Source organism: Ochotona princeps, chromosome 22 (assembly GCF_030435755.1).
Source record: "Ochotona princeps isolate mOchPri1 chromosome 22, mOchPri1.hap1, whole genome shotgun sequence".
Taxonomy (NCBI): domain Eukaryota; kingdom Metazoa; phylum Chordata; class Mammalia; order Lagomorpha; family Ochotonidae; genus Ochotona; species Ochotona princeps.
The window spans coordinates 9645289-9670537 of NC_080853.1; the positions used below are offsets into that span (position 1 = coordinate 9645289).

The 25249-nt window shown below is 55.4% G+C and overlaps 1 protein-coding gene across 2 annotated transcripts in view; it reads left to right on the forward strand.

The window, feature by feature from the left end:
• The window catches only part of CDH22 (cadherin 22), a 57345-nt gene extending 47859 nt beyond the window's left edge, over window positions 1-9486 (forward strand). For both annotated transcript variants that reach the window (XM_058679741.1, XM_058679742.1), the window contains 4 exons: window positions 2343-2464; window positions 2554-2671; window positions 6739-6990; window positions 8724-9486. In XM_058679741.1, coding sequence (XP_058535724.1) covers window positions 2343-2464; window positions 2554-2671; window positions 6739-6990; window positions 8724-9286 — 1055 coding nt within the window. In that variant the 3' untranslated portion in view covers window positions 9287-9486. The remainder of the gene's footprint in view (window positions 1-2342; window positions 2465-2553; window positions 2672-6738; window positions 6991-8723) is intronic.
• The last annotated feature ends 15763 nt before the right edge of the window (window positions 9487-25249 follow it).

Here is a 25249-nt window from a genome sequence, read left to right on the forward strand (position 1 = left end):
TGAACTTCTGCAAGAGGAGAGGCCGGGCCATGCTGCTATCATGAGATCTCAGGGGCAGGGTGTGTGAGGGGGTATTCAGCAGGTATACCAGCAGCCCGGCCTGCTCTGCGTCTCTCTTCTCTAGGATCTAGTTTCTTTCCCATGCAGCCACTGCAGGAGAGGGCGCCCAGCAAGGGCACTGAGGCCCTGGCTGCCCACCCCTACCCACCCAGGCACCATTCCTGGCTGCGGGCCCTGCCTTTCCCTCCACGCAGCAGGCAGCCGGCACCCGCCACCGTCTGGGTGTTGAAGTTCTCCAGCAGCACTGCTCTTAAAAATAACGGCTCACCCGAGATTCCCAGTCACGACTCCCCAGCTCTTGCCCCCAGAGGAGCCCCCTCTAATCACTGGAACGGCAGACAGATTGGGGTGAGCCAAGAAGATTAGGTGCCCTTGGCGAAGGGGAACTCCACAGTGGGGGGGTGTCTGAGTTGATTAGGGACTCCCTCCTCCTCCTCTCCCTGACCCCCAAGGAGGTAGCCGCACCTGCCTAGCAATCTCAATTTCTCTCTTTATCAACACAGGAACAGCTGCTAGCAGCATCCAGCCGGCCCCCAGAGTTCACAGGCAGAGGCTGCCGACCATCCCTCTCTGCCTCCCCCAGACTCACAGGGGAGCCTGGCTGCTGGAAGCTCCCTGCCCACCTGCCTGGAAACGCCCATCCAAGGCGCTGCTTGGAAGTGGGGAGTAACTTTCACTCCCAGGGGATCAGAGAGCTGGAGTGGACCAGGATAGGAAGGGGCACCTCTCAGAGTGGACAGGCTGGGGGAGCCAGTGCACACTCTCGTATCATGTTGTGTCGAGGCTGGAAGGAACTTTGGGGAGGTCTCTAACAAATCCCCAGTGTTGCAGGCAGCTGTAAGCACTCTACACTCGTCAATCCAATTTACCTCCTAACCAACCTGTTACTGTTAGACCTGTTATTCAGGAAAGACAATGGAGGTACAGAGAGGTCAAGCAACCTGACCAGGATCACACAGCTGCTAAGCGCCAGAGTTGGGATCAGAATCCACCCCCTGGGCTCCAGGGTCCTGGCTCGTAGCCACTGCTCTGTTTATTTTCCAGGCAGGGAAACTGACATCAGAAAGGACAGGGTCAGGGCAAGATCATACCAAGGTCAGAAACTGGGAGAGGCCTAGAAGGGTACAGCCATGCCTGGGATTATTCAAGCATCCTTTAGTATCAGTCCTCCCAGCTTTGTTCATCCATTCATCATTCAATGAGTGTATTAGAGTCTCCTCTGCTGCACCCCACAGTTCCTGACTTCAGACACACCCCAGCTGAGTGCTGGAGGCTTCATAGTTTTGCTGGCCGCAATGTACATTTCCCAGGCTGGTCTGGCTCGTTTGAGATCCTATTGAGCGTAGACATTTGAGAGCAATGAGAGATGACCACTTCTCTTTCGTCAAGATTTCTATTTATTTGAAAGTCAGACCCACAGAGAACTAGCGAGAGAGAGAATCTTGCATTTGTTGTTCACTCCCCCAGATTGGCTGAGCCAGACCAAAACCAAGAGCCAGGAACTTCATCTGGGTGTTCCACACAGGTGGCAGGAGCCCGAGCATTTGGGGTCACGTTCTGCTACTTTCCCAGGAAGTAAATCCAAAGTGTGCCAACCAGGACTCGAACCAGCACTCCAGTATGGGGTGCTGCTGCTGCAGGCGGTTGCTCATCTTACTGTGCCACAGTGCAGGCCCCAGCTGAGCTCCTGTCAGCTTGCCCATGCCCTAGTTTCCCCTCTGCCATGAGGGAATGTAAATTGGATTTCTGATGGATATGGAAGCTCCTACTGTTCTCTGTAGAGGATGGTCATAGGGTGGAGCTGGCAGAAGTAGTGACAGTGCCAGGGATGGGGTGTTGAAACAGGGTCCTGGCGATTGTGGAGGGGTAACGGTAGGCACAGCAGGGCTGTTAGGGGTAACTGTAGTGGCAATGGGGGAAATGATGTTAGTACTAAGAAGGAGCCGCTGCTGGTGTTGCCTAGAGTGGTGATAACAGTGATGGTGATGGGCTGAGGGTGAGAGCAGTGATGTGGCAGATGCCAGCTAAAGTGGCAGCGGTGGTACCAATGGTTACCTTGGTAGAGGCAGTGAGGACAGTGCTAACAGGAGTGCTGCTCAAGGTGGGATCAGAGAGATAAAGATGGAGATGAAGATGCTGATGCTATTCAGGGTTCTGTGATCACCACAGAGGGGATGGTAGCGATGATGCGGCATGTCCATGGTCAAAGGTCAATGTAATGGTGTAGCCAGTGGTGACTTGCCCACTTAGGCCAGTCACAGTCTGTTATGCTCTTCCTGCAGACAACCATGCCCAGCTCTCCCGGGCATCCCTGAGGATCCGAATCCTGGACGTGAATGACAACCCCCCTGAGCTGGCCACGCCCTACGAGGCTGCTGTGTGCGAAGATGCCAAGCCCGGCCAGGTACCACCGAGGGCCTGGAGCTGTGGGGGCTGAGGGGGCACCCTCTCCCTGCTCCCGGAGTCTCCATCAGCTCTCTCCTCACCCCGCAGCTCATCCAGACCATCAGCGTGGTCGACCGGGATGAGCCCCAGGGTGGGCACCGCTTCTACTTCCGCCTGGTACCTGAAGCTCCCAGCAACCCTCACTTCTCTCTGCTCGACATCCAAGGTAAGGTGCACACCGCAGGGAGGGAAGAGCATAACCTCCCTCCAGGTGAGGGAGGGAGTGCCAGAGTTGGGTCTAAACTCACTCACAGATGCTGGACCACGCTGGAGCCATGACCCAAGTCCTGAAGATCAGCAAGGTGTGGGTTTACAGGGTAGAGAGGGGCTCGCCGAGGGGCGGGGTGACCAGAGAGGGTCCTGTTTGGTGGGTGATGAAACTGAGACTCTTATGGGGAAAAGTTGCCAGCCCAGGGCTCTGCAGGAAGTTGGGGGATGAGGTGGGTGGGATTCAAAGTCACATCTGTCACACACACAGTATGCATGCACCCTCACTCACCCGGAAGGCAAAGTGAGACCTGTCCCCCATCCTTTTTGGCCATCTGTGCCACCCTCCGGAGTTCCTCATGAACCCTTAAGGGATGAACTAAAGAGGAGGCAGGTGTCAATGGAACAGGATTGACAAATCCAAGTCCAGCCCTGGCTCAGCCAGTGGTTTCTCATGCAGCCTTGGCAGGTGCCTGCCCTTTTCTAAGCCTCAGCTTTCTAATCTGTAAAAATGGGCCCAATCACACCCACCAGGGTGGTTAAGTGGCCCCAGTAAGATGAGGGCTACCAAGGGGTGTGTGTCACATAACCCAATGGTTATGTGTCAGGATGTACTCTGGAACCTAAAATGCAAGGCCAAATCAGACAAAAATCCCCAACCATGGGATTTCTAGTCGACACAAAGTGTATTGGGATGATATGTGACTGGGTGACTGGGTCAGCATGGATAATGCAGTTTCCACAAGTACATGGACTTCATTTTGCTCAGTGCAGCACTCTGGATGCCTCAAGCAGTGCCTGTCACACTTTTGGTATATAATAACATGAACCAGTAGCATGTTATATGAACCAGTGAGCAAGAAAGCAAAGCCTTTATAATAGCAGCCTTTTTGGGTAGGGTGATCTGGGATGGCCCGGAGAATCCAGAAGGAAATGAGCCACACAAGTAAAAGGAAGAAGTACCAGGTGCAAGGGTTCTATGCTGGGGGAGAAGCTGAGCTGTTCAAGGGGCAGAGACCTGCAGGGCTAGAGTGTGTGAAAGTACAGGACCAGGGGGAGACACAGTAGGAGAAGTCCTGGGGGCTGGACCTTGTGGGTCACTTCTGGCCCTAGATCAGGTCTGGTGCCACCTACCAACCCCCTGATCCCCAGAGAGGGAGAGGGAGGAGAAGAGAGGGTGGCCTTAAGAAGACAGACCCATCTGCATTTCCCAGGCTCACAATCCTAATACTTAACAACCAGCGCAGCTCAGCTAACCAGTGAGAAAGACTGCAGTCTGTATGGCAAGGTGGGACTCGGGAACCACGCCCCACATACCTGCCACTGGGCCTGGCATGAACCACTCCCCACTGCCTCCGTTGTGTTACAGTTGGGAGGATGCTTGGAGGAAAGGCTTTGGGGGAGGGTGGGAATGGGGAGGGGCTAGCCAGAGCTATGGCTGTGTAAGCCCTTTTGGAAACAGTCCAGCATGTTAACAACCAGTGCTGCCCTGCCTACTCATTATGCCAATGGAATCCTGCGTTGGCCTCAGAAGATGCAGATAGCCCTGCCTCAGCCTTGCAGAGTTCACAAGTCTTCCAACCCCAACTGGTGACTAGGGGCTGCCACAACTCCCTTCCAGTGTGATCAGCTGGTATGAGCTCCAGCACAGGGGCACCAGGATGGACTCCTCCACCAGCCCCGCGGCCCCTTCCCACAGCTTGCCAAACCCCCTCCTCCTCCTCCTCACCATATAAATATCCTAGGTGACAAATGGCTACCCCACCCCATCTGTTTCTTTGTACAAATTTGTAGCCAGTTTGGAAACGTGATTTATAAATATTGCTTTTGCAGCCAGGGATTGACACTGATGAATGTCAGGCCAGATGGATGGATGCAGGGCTGGGCTCAGGTCCCATCTCGAAGGCTGGGGTGGGGTCTAGGGCGGCCGCAGCCTCCCTCACAGGGTTCCGAAGGGCACTTGATGGGCAGGGACGTGGCCTGGGGATTCCCTGTCAGGGGCTGGAAGAGACAAGGGAAAGGGAGGCACTCAGAGCATCTAGCCCTGCCACGGCCGCCAAAGATGGCAACCCTTAGAGATGTACTTCCCTGCTCCAGCTTGGCAGTTAGAGGCTGAGACTGAGCCAGTCACTCCCCTGCCCCAGACTCCCCTCCCCACCCCAGGCTTCCCCCCACGCCCACAGTAGCAGGCAGATTTTTTTTTCCCCACCTGGGGCTGCCCCATGCTCTTAAAAGGAGGGCTGGAGTTCCAGCCAGAGCTCAAGGAGCCAAACCAAGACCACCAGTTGGCCCCAAAGTTGGAGCTCCTTCTGGCCCTGCTCCTGAAGACCAGCTCAGTGCCAAGCCTGGCTGGCCGTGCCACGCCGACACGGGCGCACGCTAACTTAACGCCATCGTGACAAGTGCCGTGCAGGGCTGCACGAGGTACCTGAGGAGTCGGAGCAGGGAGGGGGGCCATAAATCCTTCCTTCCCGGGCAGGCAGAGAAAGGAGGCCACAGAGAAGGAGGTGACATTTAGCTGGAGCGTGACGGATGAGGACTTGGCCCAGGCAGGGAGAGGGAGGCGGCGTTCCAGGCAGCAAGGACTTGAAGAGTAAGGGCAGGGCAGCCCAGGCAGGGAGCAGGTGCACAGGGTAGCAGAGGAAAGCTGGGCAAAGCAGAAAGAGACATCAGCCGGTGTGCGTGGAGATGAATTCTCAGCAGGGTCTTGCATCAATGATACACTTAACCCTGACACCTACAGGGCTCTCTTTCTCAGCTTACAGAAGGGCAAACTGAGGTCCAAAGAAGCTAAGAGAGGATGGACTTGGCACTCTTTCTTGTAAAATGAGAGCTGTCAAAGGTGTGCCAGTGCAGACAGAATAGTCACATGAACCCACATGTGCCTGCCGCCCTGCCTTGTCCCATCTGGACCTCCATGCCCTTCCCAGAGGGGCCCAGGGTCATAAGGCAGCCTGCCAAGGGCCCCTTGCCCTGTGTCAAGTCCACAAAGGGCACGTCTAGAACAGAAGGCTGCTGGGAAGGTACTGGGATCGGACCAAGGCTGCCCAGGTTCGGGCCAGACAGGGCAGGCAGCCTGGGGATCGACCAAGGCAGGGATCAGGGCTGAATGATGCCCAGCAGGGGGCTGGCCACCTTATATGGAGTTGGCTATGAGGGGTAGAGCAGCCATCACACTGCCTACACCCCAAGACCTCATTGCACATCCCAAGAAGGGCTATCAAAATGACATGGGTCAGGGGACACCTGGCCCCCATAGGTCCACCATGGAGGTTGCAAGAGAGGTCGGGAAGGAGTGCCAAGTATTCCCCAAATCCCTCATGTTCCCTGTTTTCCCAGCAACAGCACCCTAAGCGCTGCATGTATCAGTTCACCATCCTTTTTGGCCATCTGTGCAAAATGGAAAGAAGTGAGTAAGGAGCCCTTGGCACCCTAGTGTCCCCACCCCACCCCACTGCCCTGCCAGCCCGTCTACAAGAATCTCCTGAGCCACTGCAGACTCTCACTGACTTTGGCCTTGAAGAACAGAAAGATGCCTGCAACCCAAGGCAGCTGCCAGCCAGTGTTCCAAGCCCAACTCTATGACCTGTGACTTGTCAGGGCCCAGCCAAACACAACCCAAAGACCATGGGACTCTGGGGTCACAGTCTGTGCAGATGGGATTCAGAATAAAACCAGGCTGCTGACTGATGAAACAAGAAACTGACACAGCTGGGAACAGCACCTTGGCGCAACCGGAGAGCAAATCTCAGACCACTGCATACAGAACCTCAAGGTGGTTGGAACCACAGTCCTGGGACAGCTGAGCTCAGCACTGTGGGCTGTGTGGTTGGAAGTAGACCGTTGGATGACCGGGGACAGAGCTGGGGATGGCTGGAAACAGAACTTGGGGACGATCAAGCCAGCCCCATGCATGGAGGGGAGCAGTAGTTGGAGTTGCAGGGAGGCAAATCAGGAAGTAGCTAGGATAGGGGTTCCTTGACCTCGGTCACACACAGCCTTTTCTGTCCCCTTCTTCCGGAGCAGACAATACGGCCGCAGTGCACACGCAGCAGGTCGCCTTCAACCGGCAGGAACAGGACGTCTTTTTCCTGCCCATCCTGGTGGTAGACAGCGGGCCACCCAGCCTGAGTAGCACAGGCACTCTGACCATCCGCATCTGTGGCTGTGACAGCTCGGGTGCCATCCAGTCCTGTAACGCCACGGCCTTCGTCATGGCAGCCTCCCTCAGCCCCGGTGCCCTCATCGCCCTCCTGGTCTGTGTCCTCATCCTGGTCGGTGAGTTCACCCGCAGCCATCCACCTCTGCCCCATTGGCTCCCATCCTGGCGCCCTGGGCTGCCTTCCCACTTAGCCCCTCGTGCGAGTCCCAGAGCCAAGAGTGTGGAACTCATGCCACCCCAGACTGCAGCTCACAGCTTCGCTCAACCCCCTGGGAGGCATCATCTGCCCCCACCTCACCCCTCGCTGCCCACCGCGGGTGAGGTCGCTGCCTGCCCAGGCCCCCTGGCTCCTGGCTCCAGCCCCCGGCTCACAAACCCTTTTTCCAGCGGGTGCACTTTACAGCGGTTTCATTTTCCAAGGCAGCGCAAACAAATTTCTGCCTAATTGCCCACAAACGGAGAGAGTGCGCCTCGGTGCTCTAAAGGTGCCGGGCGGAATCGCTGAGCAGGCCTGGCACATCTGTCGCCCGCTGCCCACGATCCCCACCATCTGCTCTCACATGCGCCCTCCCCCGCAACCCAGCCCCCAGCTCCACCGGCCGTTCATCCATCTTCCCCACTTCTCTCCTGACACCCTCCTCCCCTCGTGGCCTCCCTCCAGATCTGTCTCCGGGCCCCATCAAGAGCCGCCTTGTTAGGAGGTGAGCTTGGGGCTCTGCCCTGGGGGCTCCTCGCAGCTGGCTCTGGCCGCTGGCCCAGCTGGAGCAGCGAGAGGAGTCCTGTGCCTGGTACAGTGGCCAGCTGTGGATGCCCATCCGCCTGTCTGTGCATCCATCCCCCCCAGAAAGCACATGTATCTGCTTCACATGGGTCTCCCGCAGCCCCAACTATGCCAGACCCTAAGATTCTTCATCAGTGGGCAAGCCCTGGGTCATTGTCAAGTTAGGGCTGCACTGGAGGCAGCTGAGGGTTGGGAAGGAGGAGAGCTGGCTGTCCTGCAGCCTGAGAGCCAACCCAGAGATGATGTGGGGTGGGACCTCGATGGGTGATGTCCATGTCAGGAGTGCTCCAGGCCCAGAGCTGTCATCCCTGGGCCCGCTGAGCCCAGACGTGTAGACAGAGGGCCAAGGGCGCGCCCTGAGATACCCATGTCAAGGAGGAGCCTGGCTGTAAGGGAGAGGCGAACCCAGGCTGCCAGGAGGGAGGGTGTTGAGGGAGCTGTGGATGTGAAGAGAGGCAAGGTGGGGGGAGTGGCTGATGGGAATACTCACCCAGCCTTTGCTTCCTCACGTCTTCCTCCAACTCTTCCCAAATCACTCCTTTGACAGGCAGGCTCCAGTGCCAATCACACTGCAGACAGCAAGCGAGGGGGCCCGCTTAGGTGGGGTGGGGGTGAGGTCTTGTCATGGCACCCTGGACAGCCCTCTGCAGCACCTGCAGACCTCCCCCAACCCCCACCACACACACACACACACACACACACACACAAGCAGGACTGGAGGATTTGTGTTTGGATCGCTGAACAGGCAAAGTGCAGGGAGAAGGCAGGGAGAAACTCCTTCCCAAACTGAACTTGGAGGGAAAGGCCTTGAACCTTGGTCCCAGGGCTCCATAGGGAGAGCTACTGCAGGCTTGGACCAAGGGGCCCAGGAACTGAGTGGACAGAAGAGGGTGAGAGAGAAGCGATACAGCCTGCGTGGGTAAGGCTCGCTGCCCCTCCAGGTGATGCGCACGTCCTGACTTCCTGCAAAGGAGTTCTTGCACAGAACCTGCGGGGTGGGGCGGGGCGGGGCCAAGCTGGGCATCCTCTGCCCACTCACCCACCTGCCCACTCCTGCCTCCCACGCAGTGCTGGTGCTGCTCATCCTCACGCTGCGGCGCCATCACAAGAGCCACCTGAGCTCGGATGAAGACGAAGACATGCGAGACAATGTCATCAAATACAACGACGAAGGTGGCGGCGAGCAAGACACTGAGGCCTACGACATGTCGGCGCTGCGGAGCCTCTACGACTTCGGCGAGCTCAAAGGCGGGGACGCTGGCGGCGGCGGGCCTGTGGGCGCGGGTGGCAGTGCGGGCAGCTCCCCGCAGGCCCGGCTGCCCTCGGAGCGTCACGCGCTGCCGCAGGAGCCACCCAGCCCAGAGCCGGACTTCTCGGTGTTCAGGGACTTCATCAGCCGCAAGGTGGCACAGGCCGACGGGGACCTGTCGGTGCCGCCCTACGACGCCTTCCAGACATACGCCTTCGAGGGCGCGGACTCGCCGGCCGCCTCGCTCAGCTCGCTGCACAGCGGCTCGTCCGCCTCGGAGCAGGACTTCGCCTATCTCAGCAGTTGGGGCCCGCGGTTCCGGCCCCTGGCCGCCCTCTACGCCGGCCACCGGGCCACCGACGATGAGGCCCCAGCCTCCTAGCCCCATCCCCAGCCATGGGACTGGACACCTTCCCCAAGCCCCCTACCTCCCCGACCCTCCTTGGGCAACCGGATGGGAAGGGACCGTGGCCAAGAGCAGACCCTCAGACCCGCCCGTCCCCTCCGGGGTAGGGTCGCACAGCTCTGGAGACCTGAAGGGCGAGAATTCCGTCCAATGTCATTAAAGCTGAGGCGACACCAGGTACTGCGTGGCTTTGGGGCAAGGGTCGCAGCGTGGCATGGAGAGAGGAGAAAAGGGCCGTGCAATTACTGAGCCTGCTATGTGCTGGGGTTCTAGACAGAGGCCATCTCAATCGAAAGGGCGCTTAGAGGTCAATGCCAGGCGGGAGCAAGTGGCAGATGAGGGAGTCCTCATGGAGAAGTGGCTAGGGCTTGGCCAAGGTCACCTGCCCGGGTGTGGCCCAGGGCAAATGGCTCTAGGACCCCTCCATCAGGGGAGATGCATCAGGAAAGCTACCTCGGACCTAGTACCCAGCACACAGCAGGTGTTGCATAAGTGTTAGCTTTTCTTAACCATCCGTGTGTCCTTGTCACTAGAGGAAGCCAGAGTGTCTGCCTCCCCCAGGCCCTAGCTGCCCAGGCACTGTAGGGAGCAGGAAGTGACCCCAGGTCAGCTGCTGCACCTGCCCTACCTGGGGTATGGACATGGCTTCAGTGAGCACCCCGGGCCACATTTCTATGAGTGCTTAGTGGCGGGGAGGCAGAGGCTGCAGGGGGGTTGGGGAGGGACTTTATGTGGAAGCTCAGACTCCCTGGAAACCTGTGAAACTCCCTTCTCCCTCTGGGGGTTCCTGACTCCAAGCCACAGGCTTGATTGTCCACCCACTCCAACCCCATGGGATTCATCCTTTTCCTGCTGATGGCACCAGCACCCAGCTCCCACTCCTGACTGCTGAGCAGCTAAAGCCTCAGTTTTCTGACCTGGAGGAATGGGACAGGGAGAGTCCCTGCAAGAAGGTTTGTAATGAGGCTCCTGGCCCCATGGGAGTGCTCGGTACCCGTTCAGTAGCCTTATTCTTGTACATTCCCCATGAGCTTGCATTCATTCTCTCACTTGCCAAAGTGCACTGTGATGGATTCAGACATGGCCAGTATAGCCCGAGTGCCTTACCTGTCAGCCCCGCTTCACAGATGAGCAGACTGAGGCCCAAAGAATAGCACCTGCCCAAGGCCACCCAGACGATAAAACAGTACCTGCCTGTCAGGAACTCAAAACCTACAGGCCTGAGGGGAGAACAGCCCACACCAATGCAGTTGGTAAACACTGTCACCAAATTCAGACAGGGGTTCTGGAAACGTAGGAGAAAGCTGATTCCTCAAGGACTTCCCGGAGGAAGTAACTCCAACTGGGTCTTGAAGAATGGATTTGGGACGGGCAAGCGAGAACATGTGAAGCAGACAGAAGGCCAGGGGCAAAGGGAAAGGGAGAGAAGTGTTTGTGGCCCCCCCGGGAGCTGGCTCACAGCAGGGAGGCAGGCAGGGGCATGAGAAACACTGGGCAGAAGGAGGGTGTGACAGGGAGTTGAAGGCTAGGGGCAGGATGGTGCTGCCTTCCAGCTGAACTTGAACATGGCTTCTTTAAGGCCTGTGAGGGTGGCTGGTGGCAGGGCTGTGGGGAGATATTGGGGACCTCCCATCCCTGCTGCAGATGGGGGTGGCCCTTTGGGGACCACAGGGGATCTGTGGGACTGTCCCTCCTCGTGGGCAGCATTGCAGTGCAGTCCCAGGGTGGACTGTTGACATCTCCAGTGTAAAGGGGCAAATGACAAGGTCACGCATTGCTGGGGCCGGAGCTAAGACACCACAGGTCCCCCAGCTCCGAGACTGTTCCTCGTATCACATGGGTCACTTTGACGACCTGTGACCTTGCTGGAAAGGAGGTCACAGGAAAGGCCCATGCCTGGAGTAAAACATGATGTCCCATTCTGTTTCAACATCTTGCCCTAACCCCACATGGGAATGACCAATGCACGGAGTGGAAGGTCTGGCCAGAAATAAAGACCATTCTTCATCCAGACTCCCTGTTTTTATTATTATTATTGGAAAAGCAGATCAGAATGAAAGACGAAAAGATCTTCCATCCTCTGGTTCACTCCCCAAGTGGCTATAATGGACAGAGCTGAGCCAATCCAAAGCCAGGAGCTAGGAGCTTCCTCCAGGTCTCCCACATGGTTGCAAGGTCCCAAGGCTTTGGGCCACCCTCCACTGCCATACGGGGTCCTGACACTTGCAGGGTGAGGATTAGCCGTCACACCAGGCCCCCAAACTCCCCTACAGATGCTGTTGCTCTACTGCTTACTCTCTGCATGACTTTGGACAAGTTGCTATGCCTCTGTCTTCTGTCTACATCATCACTTGCAGAACACGTATATCCCCTAGGCCTGAGGAAGCATGCAGAACGGCACGGGCTATTGGCTAGTTCTGCCGCCATTTCCCAGGTGAGGAAACTAAGGCACAAAGGACTGAAGTTTACTTGCCCATGATCAAGTAACAGATCAACGGAGATGCTATAGTCTGAACTCAGGATCTGGGTCCCAGAACTACTCTCGGTGCCCAGCAGGCAGCAGGCTCTGGCTGCATGCCCTTCCTCCCCCAGCTTGCCCACAGATGAGCAGCTCCAGCTCCAGCATGAAGCTGGGAGAAGGAGGGGCTTTCTACCTGCTTCCCAGGGCATCTAGGAAAATGGAAAAGGGGAAAAAATTCACCTTTTATTGTGCTCATTACAATCCCCAGCATCATCATGGAATGAAAGAGCATTCAAGGTCTTGAGCAAGAATTGATGTCTAATTGACCAAGAATTTCAGAATCCAGGGTATGCAGGACAGCAATGGCGATGGTAATGACCCTGACCACGCACCGACATGGTGCTTGCTGCACACCAGGAACTCTGCTCAGCATCGTACACAGTTCACATCAGTATGGGTCCAGCTCGAAGAGCGGAACCATGTGCTCCCTGCATCTGACACTTTGTGTAACTTGACATGTTGCATTTCTAGCAGGTGTTTCTATAGCTGTTTTGTAAGGATAAGCTGCAGAATTTAGCAGGTCAGGGTCTCAGGGCCTGTGAGGGGCTGGGTCCAAGGCACCTGTTCCTCACTCTGGCTCTGCACAGGCCCTGGATGACTCAGACACTGAATGGAGGTGCTGGCAATGTTCAGGCAGGAGAAAAGGAGATATTTGGATGGGTGATGATGGGGCCAGGGAGCAGAGAGGGCTGGCTGCAGCCCCTCCATCTGGTGTGTGCTCATGTGTGTGTCCACGCGTGGCAGTGGACACACCCCAGTGAGGTGGGAGGCCAGCCCTGAGCACCACAGGTCAAGCCCTGATCTCCCACCTCCTGCAGCGGGCAGCCTGCTGTCACAGGGGTGGCTGCGTGCCCGCATCCATCAGCCCAGCCAGCCGTCATCACTGCCCACCCCCAGGTCACGAGTCAGCAGTTCCACTTACCTCCTGCCAGCAGGCACTCTCAGGCCAGCTCTGTCACGACACCTCTGGAAAAAGTAACCCTGTCAAGCCCTCATTGCAACTGGAGAGCAGTCATGGTCCACTGCACACACGATGCAGCCACACCCCTGTGCACAGTGGTGATGCAGGCATTCATGACCGTGTACACAGAGCCTGCAGGTGTGCAGATGCCTCACACGCCAGAGTTCCACACAGGGTGAACACAAAGCACCTGCATGTCTGTGCATGTGTGCCCAGGGGCAACTTCTCAAGGACCGAATCTAGTTTCTTGTTCAGGTATACATGTACTCAGGACAAACTACATGTGGCCTCAGAAATTCCCACTCGAAATACATTGTGCCTTTCAGCGTGCCTGTGTACGTGAACTTGTAAAGCCCTGGCATCACGGCTGCCTGCACACATCTACACATGCATGCACAGAAAACGGGCACAGGAACAGCCACCATGATGCCCACACCATGCAAGGGCACGAGGCCATTGCAAAGCACATGAATCTGTGTGTGCAGATACAAGCTGCATGTTGACCTGCAGGTATCTAGAGCAACAATAAATCCACCCCCTGCACAGATGGACCACCTCCTCCAGACGTGGCTTCTCTGGCACCTTTGCCCAGGCCCACCATGGGTCACCGCAGGCATGCCCACATGCCTCACTCCACTGACAGACACGCACGGGTACAGACATGTGTTGGGAGTCAAGTCCCCGGCACGTGGAGACACACGCATCCCCTCTGGGGTGAAGCCTGCCCAAGCCCCAGATTGTCAGGTGTGCTGGGGACAGCAAGAACGGGGCCCACATGCAGAAAGCGCCGCTCGCGCAGAATTGCATCTGCCGCAAACTTCTCATCTGCTGTGCAAATGATGATTAAATGTTATTGTGCAAGAGAAAACGGCAAGGAGGGAGTCATTAGCTTTATTGTCAGGAAGGACTCCACCAGCTCCAACTCCCAACTCCGAGGCTGACTTAACCCTCTGTGTGCTGGGAGGGCACCCTGGGCTCAGACTGGGCTTACAGAGAGACGAAAGACCGAGGGAGAGACAGCAGCCTCCCCCCAGCCGAACTGTCTGGTGTGCAGAGAGCACAGGGCGGGGGATTATGAGGCCCAGCTGCCCCACATCCCTTTGCGGAGTCACCTTGGCCTCTTCATTTGCCCCATCCATCTCCCATCCCTACTACATCCCCGGGAGCAGAGAGAAGTCTTCCGCTTGAGTAACAAGGGCAGGGAAGCTGCTGCGAGCCAGGGGACTCAGGAGAAGCTAGAGCTGTGGAGGTTGGCAGAGTCCCTGGAATTTTGGATGCACGAATTTTGGAGGGGCCTGTGGGCTGTGTGCAAAGGGCTTGCAGAAAACAAGATCAGAGGCATGACTTGCGGGGCACCCCGTGTCTGCAGGGCAGGATGTGTAAGAGCCAGGGAGAGCAGCCCTTGAGCATTTCTGAAACCAGGGTCAAGAGTGACTGCAGAGGAGCACAAGGCGTAGTGGGAAGAACAGCCCCTGGGACCTCAGTCTCTCCGGCTGCAAAATGGGAGCAGCCTGGGGGCTGGTCTGTCAGACCTTCGTGTTCCCTCCTCATCAGACACTGGAGAACCCACAGCACTGTCTCCAACCGTGCGGCTTGCCTCCCTGTGATTCTCTCAGCCTGTGATGCAGCTTTTTCTTAGGAAAACGAGGCTAAAACTAGCCCAGCCCCAACAGGGCTGTGGGGAGGAGGATGCGGCCCACACTGCCACATCTGGCTCAGCCCTGGCATGGACAGAGCACAGGACAAGGGGGAGCTGGGGGCACATGGGAGGACTGGGTGAAGGAGAGATGGGAACAGGGCCTCATAGGAGGCTGGGAGCTGAGCCTGGGAGTGGGCACCTGCTGGGTATGGGAAGAAGGCATAAGATCCAGCCTCGCAGGAGGGTGAGAGTGACAGGCTGCAGAAGGCATGTCCCTCTCCCCTCACCATCCCCAAGAGGCCCCAGACCTGAGTGGTGAGGGCACACACATCTGTGAAATGGGTCTTCTTAAGTGTTTTCAATGAGACACAGAGCACATACACTGTCACTGGCTGGTTCACCTCCCTAAAGCCTGTGACTGCCAGGGCTGGCCCAGGCATCCCATGGGGGTGGCAGGAGCCAAATGACTTGCCTCCCAGGAGCTGTGGTAGCAGGAAGCAGGAAGCTGGACTCACATGTTGGAGTCAGGAACCAAACCCAGGTCCTCTGAGTTGGAATAGAGGATTAAGGAAATGGGAACTGGGACAAGGGATGCCTTTGGCCCTCCATACGTCGTGGGCCCATCGGTGGAGCTGCCCTAACAAAGTGCCATAAACTTCGGCTTGAAGAGCAGGCTCACAGCATTGCCCCAACCTGAAGATGCCAGGGTGCTGCCAGCTTGAAGAGCAAGCAAATGGCATCACGCCACCCTAAAGATACCAGAGTGCTGTGTGTGTCAGTGGGGCCATCCTTCCCAGGGTACAGGCTGGGGCTGCGCAGGGACGCCCAGGCCCACCCCTCAGCTCGCAGAGGGCCACCTTCCCCCTGTGTCTCCTCAGCTTGTCACATCCTTATCCATCTGGCCAGGTCTGTAGCCATATCCGCATTTCCCCTGTTCCAAGCACATGTGTCACTATGGCTTCACCCCAACCCGCCCCAGGAGGGCCTCGTCCTAATGCAGTGTATCAGTGAACACCACATTTGTGAGGGCTGGCTCCTTCCAAAGTAAGGGGCCTTCAGTTCTACCCACAATATCCCCACCCCAGATTCAGCACCGGGTGCCACCACAGGCCCTCAGCAGCGTGGGGAGTCAGAGGGGGAATGCGCTGGGGCTCTGCTCAGCAGCTGGGATGGGAATGAGGCCACAGAGATGTTTACACACATGTGCAGCCACACACACACACACACACACACACAAGGCATGGGGCTGGGGGAGTTACAGGCTTCCACATGGATGCCCAGGCCATTTGCACACACAGGGTTTTCATCCTGCTGTGGTCTGCACATCCAGGCAACAGGCACCGTCCCTCTGGCCTCTCGCTCCCCATCCTCTCTCTCATAATTGGAAGCCATTTAATCCCTACCCCGCCCAGCCAATCACAGGCCCTGTGGAGCAGGCAGCCATCAAAACGCCCCCACCATGAGGGCAGTGAGGCAGAGAGCACCCCACAGCACAGATGTGGCTTCTCTTGGCACTCCTGTGGTAAGATTTACAAACCCAGACATGCACACAACCACACACATACAAAACTACATACAACCACACATAATAACACACACAGCCACATCGCACACGATTACACACAACTATACACAATCACACAACCACATGCACACTACCACACACAGTCATACACAACCAATCACACATACACAACCAGTCACAACCACACAATGTCACACACATACAGGTACACACACAGTCACATACAACAACACATAAACACACACAATTGTAGGCACACCACAACCACATACACAACCAAACACAGTCATACAATTACATACAGCCACACACAATACCACATATAACCACACACACAATGTCACACATAATCACATAACTACTACAAACACACAATACTGCACGCACAGTCACAATCACACATTTACAACCACACACAATGCCCCACATACACAAATGTACACACATAACCACACAGCAGCCAGTGAAGGCACAGTGAGCTGAATGAGCCATGCAGCTACAGACATGCAGGCTCCGTTTGGGCTGTACCAGCATGTGGATCTCTTCCAGGGGTTCTGTCATCTCCCAGCTGCACACTGGCACCTGAGGCGGGGACACAGTACGCTCCCTGGGCATCTGAGCCTGTGTGCACACCAACACCCAGCAACAACAGGGAGGAGGGGATGTGAGGAGGACAGGCCTGTAGACCCCAGAGTACATGCATACACATGTACTCACATCAAACACACAGGCGCCCCTGCCAGGGCCCACTGTGTTCCCACAGAGGCCTGCAGTTCCGACCTGCTGAGCCCAGAGATGGCTCAGTGCCCCCACCTGACCAGGCTGATTTCCCAGGGTGGGGCACTGCCCCACCCGTCAGCCTCTGTCTGTCAGTCACGCCAGTGCACTGACATTCAGTGCCCAGCTCAGAGATGAGTGCATTTAGCTGTAATGTGCCACAGATTGCACTGACATTTGGAAAATATTCCACCTCGGGACCCATTTGACTTCAAACTTTCTTCCTGGAAGGGGAGAGAAGTGACAGCAAGGTGGCAGCGGCTGCCTGCAGTCTATGGCAAAGTGCCCAGGAGCTGAGGACCCAGGGCGCACCTGCGAGAACCCCACCCCTCCAGGCTTGCTGGCTGCCCCTTTGGCACCTGCCTGGGCCACAGGGTGGGGGTTGAGCAGTGGAGGTGCCTCAGCAGAGAGGAGGCTCTACGCAGAACAATAAATCCTCTCCAGAAACCCCTGGGTATGGGAGTCCCTCCCCCAGCCCGGGGCCTGCATGTGCCCCCATACCATACATGGAGCACCCACTAAGCACCTGACCTTGTTCCATTTTTATTTCTATTTCTTATTTGAGAGATAAAGACAGATCTTCCATTTGCTGATTTACTCCCCAAATGTCTGCAATAGCCAGGCCTGGGCCAGTCAGGAGCCAGGAACTCCATCCGGGTCTCCCACGTGGACAACAGGGACTTGTCTACTTGGGCCATCACCTGCTGCCTCTCGGGGTGCACATTGGTAGACAGCTGGGTTGGAAGTGGAGTAGCTGGGGCTGAAACCAACCACTCCCATCTGGGATCCTAGCGTCCCCAGCAGTGACTCATCGTTGGTGTAAACCGCCTGCCCAAGGCCTTGTTTTCATCAGTTTACAGGCTGATCTCATTGAGCAACCTTGTGAGCTAGAATGATTATCAACTATGTGAATGAGGATGGACCTGAAGCTCAGAGAGATGACATAACTTGCCCCCAGGTCACACAGCCAGGAAGGAACGGAGCTGAGATTTGAACCCAAGACTGTTTGCCTCCAAATGTGTCTTGGAGTCAGATGGATGTAGGACCCTCCCTGCCCCCTCCCTAGGCCTCCCTTCTTCCTCTGCTCCCTTCTCTCTCCCCCCACTTCCCTCCCCTGCACCTCATGAAGCAGGGCCGGCATTCCAGAACAAAAGCACCATCCGAGAGGGCTTCCTGGCAGGGGGAGTGGAGGGGCTGTGGTGCACCTGCAACTCACAGAAGGATTGACAGACTCTGTGTGGAGCCTAGAGCCCCACAGAAAGGCCTCTGGAAGCCTCTCCTTGAAAGGATGGAAGGTGTGACTCCATCTGAGGAGAACCAGGGCTTGCCCGAGGTGACCCAGCCCTCGTAGAGTGTGCCCAGCCTAGGGTCCAGGCCACAAGGTTGACTGGGTAAACCAACAGCTGCCAGAGGAGGGCCTGTCCAGTCCCCAGCAAGAATGCTGCGAAGCAGGGTGCCTGGGCCAGCGAGGGTGGACATCCGATGCCAGGGAAGGAGGGAGAAGATCGCGGGAGGCAGGGAGACGGCCTACATCTCTTAGGAGCTGATTAATCTCCTTAAATAACTCAAAGTCCAACTTCCCAAAAGGCAAAAGAAAGTTAGGTTAATCTGTTCTAAATGATTCCTGAGCTGCTTCTCGCGGGTGGCAATCAATACACACGCTCGCACTCTCCAGCTCGCTCGCGCTCTCTCTCTCTCTCTCCATAAGTAATTCTCAGTAATTACCAGAAAGAAAGGGTGTGGGGTGGAAAATGACATTCTCACTGCAGATTGAAGCCCAGGCCAGGGCCTCACTTAGCATCCAATGGGGAGCCGAGTGTGAGGGTAATGGCCCTTCCAGTTCACTGGGGTCACAGGTTTGGCCTGAGGTCCCATTGCCTATGAGGCCTGTGCCGGGGTGGGGACAAGGAGACAGGCTGGGGAGAGGGATCCCGGATACACAGCAGGTACAAAGAGAGGGCCTTACCTGCCCACTTCCCATCACGGGCATCACAGGAATACTATCAGTGCCCAGGACCAGGGGCCTTAGGGGGTACCACCACCAGCCACCCTTGGTCCCCAGGAGCACTTGATACCCATGACCCATCAGTGCATATCAGGTGTTGCATTTGGGTGAAGTGTGTACCCACTACCTCTTCTTCCCCCATAGTCCATTATGTTTCCCTCACTCCCCTGCATGGTCTAATCTACCAGCCTCAAGACAACCCATTTCAGAATTGAGAGAACAGAGGCTCAGAGAGGTGAGAGAAACTACCTATAGTCACACAGTGAGATTGTGTACAGAGTCAGCCCCGGACAGAATCCAGGCTGAGCTGACCCTAGGGCCAGTCTGCTGTGCACGGCTCATCTTGGCCTCTGTGTCCAGGTAAGCCGAGCCATCGAGGTCAGTGTCATGCCTTTGTCCAGACAGGGGCCTGATGGCCATGTGCAGCAGCCAGTTTGCACCACGAGGACGGTGCCTCTGGCGTGGAGATCATGTTTTGCTCTTAAATCACAGGACCTTGGCGCTCCGGCTCCGGCAGCATTACAGAATCGATCAGCGCCTTGGTCGTTTCAGCCACTCGGATCCCATATTTATGATCCCTGCCTTCCTCAAGTACTACCTGGACTATTATTTACTTAATGTTTTTCTTTCTCCAACCACTCCTTGTTATACTTAATTTTATTTTGATAGCAAAACTTACATCAGTACATTAAGTGGAACGCGGGAGGTGGATGGCGATATAAACATAAAGCTACTACGATAGAGTGGTGGTGCCGATGTCTGCCCTGATAGCGTCACCTACCACAAGCCACAGCCCGAGCCGCAACACAGGGAGGGCATTGAGGGTCAGCCAAGGAACAGGACTTGAGCACCAAGCCCAGCTTCCTCTCTGCTTTAACCAGAAGGCTGGGAGGGGACAGAAGAAGGGCCAGCCCTCTCCATAGCTGCCACTCATGGACAGTCAGGGGCATGCCAGACATACACCTGACAGACCCTCCCAGCTTCCCAGAGCTAAACTGTCTGGTCACTGCGTCATCCCACCAGCCCACCACCAGAGCCGACAATTCTTGCTTTGATGCCTTCACTACTTGCTGTGCACCCATAGCAACTCCCTTTCCCTCTCCATGCCTCAGATCAGACAGACACAAAAGCTTGTGGAAAACGGAGTTAAAAGACCAGTTTGTTCTGGGTAGGAACCTACTCTGAAATCCACACCCTGGAAGCCACACTTCCATGAGCGCTATGAAGAGCTGTGGTGTCAGATGCTCTTCACTCCTGTGGTTCCAGAAAACTGAGATCTAAAGGGAATGACTGTGTTGAGGCCACACAGTAAATGAGGGGAGGCAGCTGGGTTCCAATAAAAATTTATCCACAAAGCAGGACCTGATATGATGGCTCAACTGGCTTATCCTCTACTTCTAAACGCTGACTTCCCATATGGGCACCAGTTCATGTCCCAGCTGCCCCACTTCCCATCCAGTTCCCTACTTGTGGCCTGGGAAAGCAGTTGAGGATGGCCCAAAGCCTTGGGACCTTGCACCTGCATAGGAGACCAGGAAGAAGCTCCTGGCTCCTGGCTTTGGCTCAGCTTAGCTCTGGTTGTTGTGGCTACTTGGAGAGCCAACCAGCAGATCTTTCTCTGTCTCTCCTTCACTCTGTACATCTGATGTGCCTTTCCAATACAGATAGATAGATAGATAGATAAATAAATAAATAAATAAATAAATAAATAAATATGGCCCGGTGTGATGACCTAACGGCTAAAGTCCTCGCCTTAAACACGCCAGGATCCCATATGGGCGCCAGTTCTAATCCCGGCAGCTCCACTTCCCATCCAGCTCCCTGCTTGTAGCCTGGGAAAGCAGTGGAGGACGGTCCAAAGCCTTGGGACCCTGCACCTGCGTGGGAGACCTGGAGGAGGTTCCTGGCTCCTGGTTTCGAATCGGCACAGCACCGGCCGTTGCGCTCACTTGGGGAGTGAATCATCGGAGGGAAGATCTTCCTCTCTGTCTCTCCTCCTCTATATATGTCTGACTTTGCAATAAAAACAAATAAATCTTTTAGAAATTAATAAATAAATCTAAAACCAAACAAACAAAACTATCAACAAAACAGGTAAGGTCCAGCACATAGGTGGTTCTTTGCCAACTCCCAGTCTAAATTAGAGAAGACAAACACAGCCCCCAAATGGAAGGGGTTCCCATCCAGTCCAGGTCTGTGAGGGGGTGGGGGGAGGGCAGAGTTGGTCTCAGGAGGCCCCAGCCTGGCTGCTGGGAGGTAGTTCTTTGCCAAGGCCTCCCTGGAACCCATTGTCTGCCTGCTCATTCTCTCTCCTGCTTCTGCTTTCAAAACTTATTCATGGGGAAAGATCTAAGTGATTCTTGGAAAAATCATGAACTCACAGCTGGCAGCAGTCCGCCCCCATCCGCCTCCCCCAGCACGTGCTCCACGTCTGGCTGAGCCACACACAGGATTCTGGAAGGGACCAACTCGGCCATGAGAGCTCCATCCCCCACACCTGCATGGACCCCCTCCCCCTGGGCCTGTGACTTCAACTACAAAACCAGGCCACCTAGACACTCCCTGGCCAGGAGGTAAATTGCAAGGATTAAAGAGTTAATCTCAACAAGGCATTCCAGCCAGGATCTAGGGCATGATAGGCTCTCCACAGCCTGCCTACCATAAATCCAAAAACCAAGGGCTCTCACCCATTACTATTACCAATAACAACCTTGATGACCTCGGGGAGGGGGTCCCACCTGCTGCCACTCAAGCCTCGCGCCCCTGCCAGCCGGGATTCCCCGTGATGGCTGCAGCGCATCTGTTGCGCAAATCACTGCCATCGATTTCTTGGAAGGCAGCTTTAGGGTTTTTGTGATTTCTTTTTTTTTTCTTTTTTTCTTTTTTTAGTTTGATTTGAAATCCCGGTTTATTCTTAACACTTTCAGAGAGGAAGTGGATATTTGAGGGGCAGGCCGGGTAGGTCCTGACACTTGCTTTCCCTTCTCTTCCACTCCCACCCAGCCCACCTAGCTGGCAGGTCCCCAGAAGCGGGGGCAGTGAAGTGGCTCTGCCCTGGGAGGGGCTGGGAATGCAGTCTCTGATGGTGACTGGGAGCCCAGGCTGTCGCTGTCCTCCTGGTATTCCTCCCTCCACCCCCCCACACACACTTACTAGCTGGAAGCCTCCCCTGCCCATCCCAGCCTTGCTGGGACCCTGACTCTGTCACTTGCTAGCTGTGCAGTCGTGGCTACACATGGCGGGTACATGGTGCTGTGGTACACTCACATTCCACACCTGAGCTTCCGGTTTGAATCCTGGCTTCTCCACTTCCCATCCAGCTTCCTGCTAATGCCCACCCTGGGAGGGAGCAGCAGGCAGCTCAAGCAGTGAACCAACAGTCTGTCTTTCTGCCTCTTTGCCTTACAAACAAAATGAAAATGAATACATGGTGAAGTTGTTTAAGCTCTCAAGACCTCTGTTTGAGTACAATGGTGTCCATCTCCCAGGATTTTTGGAGGATCCTTAGAGACAGCCAGGAGGTGGGGCTTTGTGAAGGTTCCGCGTTTTCTGGGAGCCCGCGTGCCCCTTGCCTGGTGGGCAGAGGGCTGATGGCCTTACAAGGCAGCTGGGTCCAGGTGGAGGCTGGCAGAGAGGTCCTCTCAGCTGGGCATTTGGAGCTCAGGCTCTGGAAACGTTGCAGCTGCCACTCTGCTACAACCCAGCTGGGACCCACTGACAGCATCTTAATTTCAGCCCAAGCTCTTTTCCAGACGGGCTGCAAATTAGGGCTAATGGGCAGATCTCTCTACTAACTCCCACCACCACCACTGTCACAGCACTGCCTCCTCCTCCCTGGAAGCAGACCAGCGAGCAGGGCCGCTGGGCGCATGCCCAGGCCCCCATGGGCACTTGCGATCTCTGGGGGAAGGAACGCTCTCCAAAGCTGCTTGGCAGGGGCGAGCTTTTCTGCTGCGTGCTCACCTGACCAGTCAGGATGAGATGGGCAGTATTGACTCCAGCAGGCAGTCCTTCCCCAGACACAGACCAGCTTCCTACTTCATGCCAGGCTGGCCAGCGGGCTCAGAGGACATATAGATAAGTCACATTCCCGGATTCCAATGTTAGTGTAAGCTTGGGCTGACTGTATGACCTCAGGCAAGTCACCTGACCTCCGCATGCATGGACAAGTTCCTGCCTCCATAGGGATGCTGGGCAGTGGCCAGCCTCACAACCACAAAGTGGGCAGCACCTGAGTGAGGAGGCTCAAGGACCTTGAATGCCATCACCAGAAGCTGGAATGCCACAGCTGCAATAAACTGCAACTATTGTTCTTACCACAGTCACCTCTGTTCCGCAATTACTAAGCACCGCCCAGGAGCTACAAATACAGTAAGAGTCATACTTCCATGTACTTCCTACATGCCAGGCACCTGCTGAATGTTTAACACGCACTAACTCACTTAGCCCTCACAGCCATTCCACAGGGAGTTATGACTTCTGTCCCTATTCTACAGATCGATAAACTGACCCATAGAAAGGTCAAAACCACCCGTCCGGGATGAGTCAGTTAGTATTTACCTATTGATTTCCGTATAACAAGTAAGTCCTAGATTTCTGAGCATCAACAATAAGCATTTGCCAACATGACAACCATGGTCTTTCTGTAACTTGCTTCTCAGAAGAATCCTTATATTGCTTTTGCTGCCTTATCCGAGGATCTTTCTAAAAAGCTCCTGGGAAAGTGTGCTATGAAAAAATCATACATGGGGTTGGTGCAATGGTTCAACTAGCTAATTCTTCACCTCCAAGCACAACATCCCATATGGACACTGGTTCATGTCTCAGCTGCTTCACTCCCTATCTAGGTCTCTACTTGTGGCCTGGGAAAGCAGTGAAGGATGGCCCAAGGCCTTGGACCCTGCACACACATGGGAGACCGAGAAGAAGCTCCTGATTCCTGGCTTCTGATTGGCTCATCTTCAGCTGTTGCAGCCATCTGGGAAGTGAGCCAGCAGATGGAAGATCTTTCTCTTTGTCTCTTCTCTCGGTAAATCTGTCTTTCCAACGAAAATAAATAATTTCTTTTAAAAAGTTTACATGCATTTCAAAATTTTTGCACCAAAATAACTGCACCATTTTTTGGAGTTTTAAAATGCATAGGAGACAAAGAGACAGAAGAAGCCGCCATCTGCTGGTTTACTACCCCAAGATTTGTTGCAATAGCAGGGGCTGGGCTGGGCTGGGCCAGAGCCAAGAGCCAGGCGTTCAATGCAGGTCTCCGCTGTGGGTAGCGGGAACCCAGTGCCTTGTGTCAACACAGCTTCTTCCCAGTGTTTGCATTGGCAAGAAACGAATCAGAAGTCAGAGCCAAGTATTGAATCCAGGCCTCTGGAGTAAGATACAGGCTTCTGCTGCTGCTTCTTTTTAAAATGCATTTATTTGAAAGGCATAGTTACAGAGAGAGGAGAGACAGAAGAAAAGAAAGAGTGAGATTTTCCATGTGTTAATTCATTTTCCAAGTGGCCACAATGGCTAGAGCTGGACTAGCCCAAAGCCAGAAGCCTGGGACTCCTACATAAAGATGCCGGTGCCCAAGCCCTTGGGCCATCTTCCAAGATCATTAGCAGGAAGCTGGTTTGGAAAAGGGGCAGCCAGGACTTGAACTGATGTCCATATGGATGGTAGGTAGCATTGTAGGCCAGTGATTAAACCCACTGGGCCATAATGCCAGCTTCTAATGTGTTTTTGGATTCAGTTTTCCTTGAGCTTGTTCATGTGACTGGCTATTAGAAGCAGGTAACTAGGTCCCACTCACACTGTTGAGCAGGGGTCTGTGCAAAGGTACAAATGCCACATGCCACAGCCCCTCAGGGGCATTTCAGGGGTGGGGAGGGGAGGTGTCTGCCACAGCCAGGAAGGAGTGGAGCTGGCCCACGAATCCAGGTGTGCTGGCCCACAATCCCTGTGCTTCATCCAGCCATGATGGCGATGCTGAGCACCGAGAGGCCATTCCCTCGCCCCTGAAACTCTCCAGCTGGAAAAGCGAGGAGGCGAACTGGAAGGGACTGGACAGCAGAGCAGGCCAGGCAGGAAGCAAGATCAGTGGGAGAGGCAAGAGGCCAGGGGACCTTGGCCAGGCAGTAAGGGTATGAAGGAGGATTCAGCCAACATGCATAGCATGAGGAGAGCTGGAACGGAGGTACACAGAGGTCGGCTCGTACAGGGGCAGGATAATGACTGTCATCCCATAGAACTAGGGAACCATGGAAGGCTGCGTACACGTGGGTTTGTGCTGAATTGGGGCAGGCCTCGAGATCAGCAGTCAAAACAGACCCAGGAGTGCCTGGTTGAGCCCAGGCTCGGTTGCGGATTCCAACTTCCCATTAATGCGCACCCGGAGAAAGCAGTAGACCTGGTCCCTGCCACCCATGTGGAAGATCTAGCAGCTGGATTCCTGCCTCCTGACTTGCCAACCCAACCCTGACTATTGAGTACATTTGGAAAATGGATCCATGGATGGAGGTTTTTC